Source organism: Pelophylax lessonae, assembly GCF_965119305.1.
Source record: "Pelophylax lessonae genome assembly, chromosome: 5".
Lineage (NCBI taxonomy): Eukaryota > Metazoa > Chordata > Amphibia > Anura > Ranidae > Pelophylax > Pelophylax lessonae.
In genome coordinates, this window is record NC_138772.1 from 317,469,232 (window position 1) to 317,480,495 (window position 11,264).

Sequence of the window (11,264 nt, forward strand, 5' to 3'; positions counted from 1 at the left end):
CATCATGTCCAAACTACGCGGCACACAGGTCATAGATTTTGACGGGCCTCTCTGAATCTTTTCCCTGACCTCTCTAAGGAAACCCTGGAACGCAGGCGGGCACTGAAACCCCTGTTGGAGCAACTCAAGGCGGACAGCGCCACATATCGGTGGGGATTGCCTGCCTGTCTTATTCCACTAAAAACGTGCGTTTTCCCGGACCTGCGTTTCCCCCGAGGATCTTCCAGCCTTCCTCCAAGTCATGGGTCTCCCCCCCCCCCATGGAACTGCCAGGATGGCATGATTGCATTTCCATTTTTTCCTTTAAACCGGATACCTCCTGGCGCAAAACGCCCTCCAAGAAGATGCGCACCTCTGCACCGTTATCTGCCCGTAAATCAAGCTCCACTGCCTTGTACCCTCACCCGCCTGAGTAACTGTGGGTTGCACCTATCCATGTTGTCCTTGATGTGGTGACTGCCTTTTTCACCTTGCCCTCTATGTTTCAGTTAGGGGTCATGCTCATCCGCTTGTGCACCTGTTCGCTTACCTGTCTATGACTTTTTTATTGTTTTTGCCTTTTGGGTCAGGTAATATCCCCTTTGCCAGGGGGCGGCTTTTGTGGTTTTCTTTAATTATTTTATATTTACTGTTTCTGTTACCTCGGTTTGCCGGGATGCTGCCACCCGCTCCCTTCTAGGTGGTTCTGCGGGATGTTCATCCACCCGCTTGCCATGTTCCCCTTTCTCCTCCAGAGTATGGGGGTGTCGGGGGTCGGGGTCCTGCCGCGCAGGGGGTCTTCCCTTGCGTGACGCTCCGTCTCTTGCTTCCCCCCTCCCCTCTGGGAACACTGCAGTTTGCTGCGTGACTATGATGTATGTCCCATTGGACATTCGATTTGTGTCTTCTCTTTGTTCTCTCCCTTTTCTTTGTTCTTCTTTCCTGTTTCTCCTTTCTCTTCCTCTCCCATCCCCGTCCCATCTCCTTCCCTCCCTCTTCCTGGTAGGCCTGGGCGCATGTTTATTGTGTGTGGGGCGTTCTTTGATACTCCATGGCGACCATAAAGATCTTGTCATATAATGTTCGGGGTCTGAACACAGCCTATAAACGCCACCAATTGTATCGGGAGCTTCAGCGTGAATCGTGCTCTGTAGCCTTTCTACAGGAAACATACCTCTCCAATTCCACACATGTCAAACTATTCTCCCCGAATTATCCTACTTGGTTTTATAGTCTCTCCTCTTCGAACAAGACGAAAGGGGTCGCCATTGGGTTCCACAAGAACACTCCAACTTGACAAGATGCTTACTGATGTTAATGGCCGCTATCTTTTTGTGAAGGGGTCCATAGGTAACACCCGCTGTACGCTAGCTAACATTTACGCACCTAATCAGGCTCAGTCTACCTTTTTACAAAAAACACTACAAGAGCTGGCGGAGTTTGCCGAAGGCCTGCTAGTTGTTGCTGGCGACTTCAATATGGTCTTGGACCCAATCCTTGACACTTCTAAAGGCAGATCTAACGTCCCCTTCAAACAAATAGCCCGACTTAAGAAACAATTGCTCGCCCTTCAACTAGTTGATGTCTGGCGTATTTTACATCCTAAGGTCGCTGACTTTTCCCACTTTTCTAGAGCTCACGGCTGTTACTCTAGGATTGACAACATATTCTTGGATCACTTTCATTTGCCACTTTTGAGATTGGCGTCCATTGGCTGCTCCACCTTATCGGACCACGCACCCGTTATGGCCACCCTGCTCCTGCCTTCTCTCCCCTCCCGCTCCGCTAACTGGAAGCTCAACGATTCTCTTCTTGCAAACCCCTCAGATGCAGCTTTTTTATCGTCCGCTTTGTCGCAATATTTCAGCGATAATGTCTGTGATGGTGCCCCCCCCTCCTTGGTTTGGGAGGCGCATAAAGCCACCATGAGGGGCAAGCTGATAGAGTTGGGAGCTCGGAGGAAGAGGGAGCAGGGTCAACTGATTGCGGAGCAGCTCTCACTGGGCGCTGACCTGGAAAAGTTTCACAAACTGTCCATGCATACCTCAGAACCTGCAGGCTCTGACGGAGGCTAGGGAGACTTTGCGCTCCTTACTCGACAAGGCCACTAAATGCAAGTTTCATCTAATAGCTCACAAGCGCTATGAATGGGGAGACAAGCCAGGCAGGCTGCTTGGCAGGTCTCTTAAAGAGCAAAAAACATCCGCCTTCATACAGAAACTGAAGCCTTCTAATAGCCCTATGGTTCACTCCTCCCCTGCTATAGCCCAGGCTTTTAGGGATTTTTACAGTAAGCTCTATCATGTTGACGGTGACCTTAGCCATCTCCCACTTCCTGAAAAACGGAAGCGTATCTGGGCGTACCTCAAGCAAGCCAATCTCCCGAAATTATCTAGGCGTTCTTGAGAAAGTTGGAGGATAATTTCTCAATAGAAGAATTCCAACTGGCACTGAAAAGTACACCGGTGGGCAAAGCCCCTGGCCCTGATGGGTACACGTTGGCATACTATAAAAAGTTTGCAGATTTATTGCTACCTCATTTGACCTCCTATGCCAATTCGATTTCCAAATCCGCAGGCTTTCGCCCAGAGTCGCTTGCCGCTCACATTTCTGTCTTGCCCAAACCTGGCAAGGACCCCACGGATTGCGGTAGCTACCGCCCCATATCCCTTTTGAACGTAGACCTTAAGTTATACCCAAAGTGTTGGCTAATAGACTTCTACCCCTCATCCCCTCATGGGTCTCCACGGATCAAATGGGATTCATCCCTAGGAGGGAGGTTCGGGATAACTCCCTTTGCGCCCTCTCCTTAATTCACTTTGTCCGCAGCCGATCCCAGCCCACCCTGTTTTTATCTACTGATGCTGAAAAAGCGTTTGACAGGGTGGACTGAGATTATTTGTTGACTACTCCGCGCTTTTTCAGCTTGGGCCCGCGGGCACTGCAACGCGTTGCTGCCCTCTACGCTCATCCGACGGCACAGGTACGTGTTAACGGCCTCCTGAGTACCCCCTTTCCTTTACATAATGGCACGCAGCAGGGGTGCCCGTTGTCTCCCTTGCTATTTGCCATTTCCCTCGAACCCTTCCTGTCCACTGTTAGGCATTCTATTGATATCCATGGTGTCAAGGTTGGGCAAAAAACGCACAAATATGGCGCGTACGCGGATGATATCCTCTTTTTTATTCAACAACCCCATGTTTCGGTGCCGGTGCTGATGCGGGCCTGTGCCGACTTCCGCCAGCTCTCCAATTTTAAAATTAACATGACTAAGTCTGAAATTCTAAATATTAACCTCCCCCGCACATTAGTCGCCTCCCTTTCCCTTCCCTTTTCAGTGGTGCCCGGTTAAACTGAAATATTTGGGCATCTACCTCACCCCTCACTTGCATTCCCTATTTCAGCATAATTATATCCCCTTGCTGAACACTATTAAGTCCGATCTGAGGAGATGGTCCTCCCTGCACCATTCGTGGTTGGGGAGGACCAATATTGTGAAAATGAATATATTTTACCTTGTATTCTTTTCTTTTTTCAAATGCTACCGCTGGGTGTACGTATTGGCCTTTTTACTCTATTACAGTCTCTGATTACTAAATATGTATGGCAGGGTAGGCGCCCCAGGATTTCTGGGGCAACGCTATATCGTCCTAAGCGGTCTGGTGGGGCTTGCACTCCCTAGTATTCGTGACTACTTCCGGGCGGTCTCACTCACCCGTGTGTCCGACTGGAGGTACTCATCTAATTCCAAATTGTGCGTTCAGTTGGAATATGACATGTGCGGTGTTGACCTGTCTGTGGTTCCCTGGATCCCTGGTTCTGCCCGGGCACTCTCTTCGACTACCTCCCCTCTGACCTTATCTACCTTGTCCGTCTGGGACAACCTCCATAAGAAGTTCTCTTGGGCCTACAATTCTCCTCTCATGCCACTTCTGAATCATGCCTACTTCACCCCTGGTTCACTGGACGCTGGTTTTAAACAATGGTCCCCAAAAACTCCACTATTGCTGCATCATGTGGTCCATTCCAATGCTCTAAAACCTCTGCACCTTATTCTAGGTCCCAGAACTGCTACGATCATGGACCGTTGGAGACACAGGCAACTGGGTACATTCATTGGTTCCTTACCTCGCCCCTTGCGGGACTCCAAAGACCTTACTCCTATCGAGGCCATTTTATACCCTCGAGATGCCCCCCCTCCACTCTACATCGCAGTTCTACAAAGCACTTTTGTCATTGCAAGGTCCACCCTACCCAAACTTTATCCACCAATGGGAACTGGACCTTGACTCTCAGGTCTCAGATGCTAGAAAGGACAAGATACTCGCCTTTGCACATATTTCTTCTATTTCGACCAGGGTGGCTGAGTCCAACTACAAGCTGCTATCCAGGGGGTATTACACTCCCCGGAAATTGAACCGTATTTCTCCGGCCATCTCCCCGTTATGTTGGAGGAGTTGCGGAGAAGTTGCTTTACATGCACACATCTGGTGGCATTGCCCTGTTGTTCAGCCATTCTGGTCAGAAATTCTACGACTTATCCAGGTCATCACGGAAGAAAGGGTCCCGGCTGACCCATGGGTGGTCTTGCTGCACGGTACTACTTTGCCTCTCTCCAAATATAAATGTTCAGCCATACCCCACATGCTGAACGCTGCGAAGGCTCTGATATCTGTTCATTGGGGCACTCCCACCATTCCCACAGTGCGGCAATGGTTACTAAAGGTTGAGGCGACTTGTCAGCTGGAAGAACTCACCTTTATTGCCCGAGACAAGCTGGACCGCTTTCAATCTATCTGGTACTCATGGTCAACCTTTAAAGCCTCACGGCTTATATTTCTTTACTCACTGTTGGCGTTTCTACTAACGTCCTATCCGATTAATGTGTAAATGCTAAAAATTTTGTAGCCCGTGGCCTACCCACCCTCACCCTTCCTTTCCCCCCCCTCCCCCTTTCTTCCTTTTTCTTCTGCTTTTCTCCCGACATAGCTTTTGTTTTACTGCTCATATTGGTTATGGACTGGTTGTTCATCTCAAGTTAGAGCTGTGCAGGATAAGATGTATGCATTCATGTTCTATAGTATTCTCTGGCACTGCACGGCATATGTTGGTCATTTGTACTTATATTGTTATGACTCTGCTGTTTTTTCACAGTATGCTATGTCGGATTGTGTTGTCAATGTTCTGTTTAACCATTTTCAATAAAAATAAATTAAACAAAAAACTCCTTCTCTGCCAATGTCATTATTACAGTGACAGTGCATTTTTTTTTAGCACTGATCACTGTATTAGTGTCACTGATCCCCAAAAGGTGTCACTTAGTGGGAAATTTGCCTCAATGTCGGATGTCCCACTAAAAAAAAAAAAAAAAAATATCGCTGATAGCCACCATTACTAGTAAAAAAATTTAAATTCTATAAATCTATCCCATAGTTTGTAGACGCAATAGCTTTTGCGCAAACCAATCAATATACGCTAATTGGGAACTTTTTTTTTCAAAAAACATGTAGCAGAATACATATTGATCTAAATTGATGAAGAAATTAGATTTTTTACATTTTTTTATTGGATATGTCTTATAGCAAAAAATTCTCGGTTATTTTTTTATAACGCAAAAAATAAAGACTGCAGAGGTGATCAAATACCACCAAAAGAAAGCTCTATTTGTGGGGAGAAAAAAAAAAGACATGCATTTTATTTGGGTACAGTGTCGCACGATTAAGCAATTGTCAGTAAAACAACGTAGTGCCGTATCGTAAAAAATGGCCAGGTCACGAAGAGGGGTAAATCTTCCGGGGCTGAAGTGGTAAAAAAAATGACTATACTACCTAGGGATGCACCGAAATTTCGGCCACCGAAATTATCGGCCGAAAATGAGCCTCTCTCATTTCGGCCGATAATGGGTTAACAGTGCCGAAAATAAAATATGGCCGCCGTGGGGGAAGGAGGAGGGCGCAGCGCAGGGCAGGTTTTAAAAGTCCCGCCTCTGGCCGGCCGTCCGCCTCTCAGTGACGTCCCTACTACAATCTGTGCATTATGAATGGACATACCAGGTCGGGGGGCGGGGCGAGCGGCCGCTATAGAGAGAACTAATGTGATCCTTCCTGTCAGCTCAGCACGTCTGTGTGTGAATGAGAACAGAACTGAGCTGACACCGGGCGGGGGGGCGGGCGGAGCGGCCGCTATTAGCTGTGACTATGTGAGAGCTTCTCTTCACTGACAGGCATGTATCTCCGATGACAAGGAAGAGAAGCTCTCACATAGTCACAGCTAATAGCGGCCGCTCCGCCCGCCCCCCCGCCCGGTGTCAGCTCAGTTCTGTTCTCATTCACACATAGACGTGCTGAGCTGACAGGGAAGGATCACATTAGTTCTCTCTATAGCGGCCGCTCGCCCCGCCCCCCGACCTGGTATGTCCATTCATAATGCACAGATTGTAGTAGGGACGTCATTGAGAGGCGGTGCCGCCGGCTAGAGGCGGGACTTTTGAATGCAGGACACCCGAGGAGGAGGACGCTGAGGCAGTGGGGGTGGGGGGAGATGGGGGGGAGCTGAGGCAGCTTACCAATGATATTAGTATTATACAGCATGAGGGGGTTAATGTATTGTCACTGCAGGTCACTCATCTATTAGTGACCGACCAGTGGCAGGTAATTAACCCCTTTGTGCTGCATTAGTGCAACCAGTATCAGTGTTAATTAACACTGGTTGCACTAATGCAGCACAAAGGGGTTAATTACCTGCCACTGGTCGGTCACTAATAGATGAGTGACCTGCAGTGACAATACATTAACCCCCTCATGCTGCATAATACAAATACCATTGGTAATTAAATTAACCTATTGCCAACCCATCACAGTACATATACTGTGACAGGGTAGCAGCGACAGGTGTACGTCGCTGCCTGTTTTTGGTGTATGCCCCTGTTCTATCCATTTTAAAAAAATTTTTGGGGGAAAAAGTCATTTTCGGTTTCGGTTTTCGGCCAAGGGCATCCTGCATTTTCGGTTTCGGTTTCGGTCCAAAATTCGGTCATTTCGGTGCATCCCTAATACTACCACTTCAAAGATGTCATATTTATTAAACAGCTTCAGTATGTATGTATTGAGGCAACACAAAAAAAAAAAAAAAAAATCACAAATTAAATATATTGATCCTTCGAGCTACTATCTATGAAATTAAGTGAATTTAAGCTGCTAGCATTGTTCACAATCCCACTCGTGCTAACTAAATCAATACACAATAAATTATGTGCTATGTGAATGCTAAATGACTGTAAAATCAGAATATACCAATAATAAAATAATAATAAAAAGTGAATAAATTTAGTGAAAAATTGTCCAACATATAGTAAAATATTGTCCAACATAAACGTGCAATCACTATAACAATAAAGAAGTTCATGTAAATAATTGCTTGCAACAAAAATGTAAAGCAAAAATCAAAAAAAAAGACAGTGCTTGATCCGTCGTGCAATCAGACTTGTATAAAGTACTCGAAATTTCTACTTGAGTAAAAGTACAAGTGCTCGATCAAAAAGTGACTTGAGTAGAAGTGGAAGTGCTCGCAGAAAAAGTTACTTAAGTAGAAGTACTAAAGTATTCAACATTTTTTTTACTTAAGTATTGCAAGTAGTTTTTTCAAAAAATTTGCTACTTAAGTACTAAAAGTAAAAAGTACCAGTAGTTTTGAAAAAAAAATTCTACTCAAGTACTGAAAGTAGAAGTACAAGTACTGTGTCATGTAGTTATTAAAGAAAGAAGTCAAACGTTTGAACATCATATTGTTTTTTATTATTTCAAATGATTAACTTGTGTTCGTTAGTAGTTTCTTGATGCACTTTAAGCGCTGTAGCACAATTTATTTGTTTGTTTCATATTTTCTTTTTATTGGAAAGATTTGGTATAGCAGCTTTTATTATACACAGCCTTTATTTTCATATGCGCTGATTTAAAAATGACATTATAAACATTTTTTTGAGCTTTATGCAACCTGCCATCTACTGTTCTGGCAGTGGTAATTTTTTTAAAAGTAACGAGTAACTATGCAGCACAAAAAAAAAATACTTGAGTAGAAGTATCGAAATCATCGAAAAAATGTAGTGAAGTAAAAGTAGAAGTAGGAGAAAAAAATTCTACTCTAGGAAAGTACAGATACCGCATTTCGGTACTTAAGTACAGTACTTAAGTAGTTCTACTTCGTTACTATACATCTCTGCGTGCAATTACCTCTCAGTGCAAATAACCAATAGTGTGCCACCTCAATGTGCTTCCCCCCAGGAGTATTCTCACCTGGGGTAATGTGATCACCACGATTAAGCGTCATCCAAACTAGTTTTTTAGCTCACTGGTGGTTATATCCAACCTCCTTCTAGGCTCCTCTCATTATGGATTGTAGTATCCTGATATATTGAATGAAAGATAAGAAAAGCCAATAGTGCTTATACCCTTTTTAAAAATGCATTTATTAAAAAAAGAAATCACAGGGTACTCACTCTTTACAGGTGCTTGCAGCGCACCAAACCAACACAAGCATTCACAATCTAAAGATACATTGTTTTTGGGACAATCCAAGGTAAACAGCAGCCTCACAAACAGACCTAGTCTGCAACTCCACGTTGGTTCCTAGGACCCAGGTGGGGAGCGGCCAGCACGGTGATGACACCTAGGACCCAACGTGGAGCTGGAGGCTAGGTCTGTTTATGAGGCTGCTGTTTACCCTGGATTGTCCAAAAAACAATGTATCTTTGGATTGTGAACGCTAGTGTTGGTTTGGTGCGATGCATGCACCTGTAAAAAGTGAGTGACTTTTTTAATAAATGCAATTTTAAAAAGGGTATAAGCACTATTGGCTATTCTTATCATTCATTAAAATTTATCGAGGTACTACAATCCATAATGACAGGAGTCTAGGAGGTTGGAGAAGTTGTATATAACCACCAGTGGACTAAAAAGCTGGTTTGGATCACGCTTAGTCATGGTGATCAACATTACCCCAGGTGAGAACACTCCTGGTGGAGGGGTGGAGCACATTGAGGTGGCACACTATTAGTTTATTGCACAGCGGATCAAGCACTGTGTGTTTTTCTTGATTTGCCTATTATTTTCATTGCAGGCAATCATTTGCATGGACTCTTACGTTGTCAAAAGGTGACTGCACATCAGTGGCGTAGCGTGGGTTGTCAGCACCCGGGGCAAGGCAAGTAATTTGCGCCCCCTAACCCGATTTTGAGGTCACAAAAGTGTGAAAGGGGCCTTCAGTAATCAAGGTATAGTGTGCCCCCTTTCAATGCAGAGTGACCAGCGTGCCCCCTTTCAATGCACAGTGACCAGCGTGCCCCCTTTCAATGCACAGTGACCAGCGTGCCCTCTTTCAATGCACAGTGACCAGCGTGCCCCCCTTCAATGCAGAGAGATCATCGTGCCCCCTTTCAATGCAGAATGACCAGCGTGCCCCCTTTCAGTGCAGAATGACCAGCGTGAGGCGGCATACGCGAGGCTTGGCTTGCAACGCCACCCCACACTAATGGACAGGTGAGGCACAGTCCAGCCCTGCCCCGACCCGCCATTTTCAGCCATAGGGCGGCCGCGCTGGACTTATCCCAGCCTAAAGATGGAGGCAGCCGCAGACAGTGTGTGAACTGTGTATGTCAGAGTCAGACAGACAGAGTGACACTGCGGATGCGCCCCCCAAGATGTTGCGCCCGGCCCCCCCTGCACCCCCCACGCTACGCCACTGCTGCACATTTATGTTGGACAATTTTTTTCTCTAAATTTTCGCACTTTTTAATATTACAAAAAAATCACAAATGTACACCAACCTTGCCACAACCAGGAGGCCCCCACAGGATGATAGAAGGAATATCATTGGCTTGTAAGAGTTTTCTCAGCATGGTGTCTTCTCCGAGGACCTTCTCTTGGCCCATGTAATGTTGGAGTGTGCAGGGTCTCATTTTGTCAGCTAGTGGCTTGCCATCCAACTTCTCGGCCATATTCTTCTCTTTGGGGTGTCCTTGTACGACCTCACTCTGCTGGGACAGCTCCCTATTAGAAGGTTCCCTCTTTACAAACTCCGCACTGGTACCCGCATTGATATCCTTCCACTTGTCATTCATATCAGTCCTCTTAGGGGAGGTCATGGAAAAAAAGGGGGACTTAGACGGGGTCTCCTCACGTAAGCGCTCAGCGGTCTTATGTTTCTGGAACACGGGGAAACTGGTCGTTGCTGAGGCAAAGGTCTTGCTGTGAGTCTCTGACCCTTCTTCATGTGCGGAGAGCCGCCTTTTCTTAGGCATGGTCTTCTTGTCCAGGCAGGAATCAAGGTGGCTGTTGATATTTTGGGCTGGCATGGCCTGGGCACACACGGGGCATGTCACGGTACTGTCTGAGCTGCCACTGAGGGCCATACCCAGCATCTCAGCACCTTCTTCCATCTTTGGATTGCAATTTTTTTTTGGAGTTTTAATATGAAAAATATTATTATGTACTTACACTTATTCAACCAACATGTGTTTGCATTGAAGAGATGAGCTGAGGTTATCACAGGACAGCTGCAGCCTTCCAATGAACACGTGCAGCCACCTCCTATCACTACACGTTACAATGTATGAGGAACCTCAGTCAGGAAGGCAGCACGGCCGCCCACTAGCACTAACCAGCTCAGCGGCTTATCTCAGTCAGGAGCTCGTTAGAGGTGACAATAGAAAGGATTCGTGTAAGCTCAGCATTGCATATACACTCTTCTACCCCAGCTTCCTTCTCCCGGGTCAGAGGTAGCGGACAGACCGGGGCAGTATGGGAGCCGCTCTGCTCCTCCCTCCCCTCCCGCCTTCTTCTCTCAGGGCGCGCTGCTATCACATGCTGCATTATTGCTGCTGGCTCTATGGCGACTCGTGTACCGTACTGTACACTGTGTGGGAGGACCAGGAACAATAGCGAGCCTTTCATTAGCTTTACCATATCTTCTAGTCATAACTTACTTCTGTCACCGGCAGGGTTAGCAGGGGACGCTGAAATAGGCCGCACATAAAGTACTAACATTCTACTACTTTAACCTCTTCAATACTGGCAACTTTTACTTCCTTACGGCCCAGGCCAGCTTTCAGCGATGTTGCACTTTGAATTAAAATTGTGCGGTCATGCAGCACTGTTCAGTGAAATTTTTATCATTTTATTCGCATAAATAGAGCTTTCGTTTGGTGGTATTTAATCACCACTGGTGATTTTGCTAAAAAAACAAAACAAAAAATGGTCGACAATTTTGAAAAAAAAAAAGTTTTTCCTAGT

At 46.0% G+C, this 11,264-nt stretch overlaps 1 protein-coding gene across 1 annotated transcript in view; it reads right to left on the reverse strand.

The window, feature by feature from the left end:
- Window positions 1-10,573, reverse strand: part of WRNIP1 (WRN helicase interacting protein 1) — a 202,014-nt gene extending 191,441 nt beyond the window's left edge. Inside the window, exon 1 of the mRNA XM_082258763.1 lies at window positions 9,800-10,573. Coding sequence (XP_082114889.1) covers window positions 9,800-10,411 — 612 coding nt within the window. The 5' untranslated portion in view covers window positions 10,412-10,573. The remainder of the gene's footprint in view (window positions 1-9,799) is intronic.
- Between the last annotated feature and the right edge of the window lie 691 nt (window positions 10,574-11,264).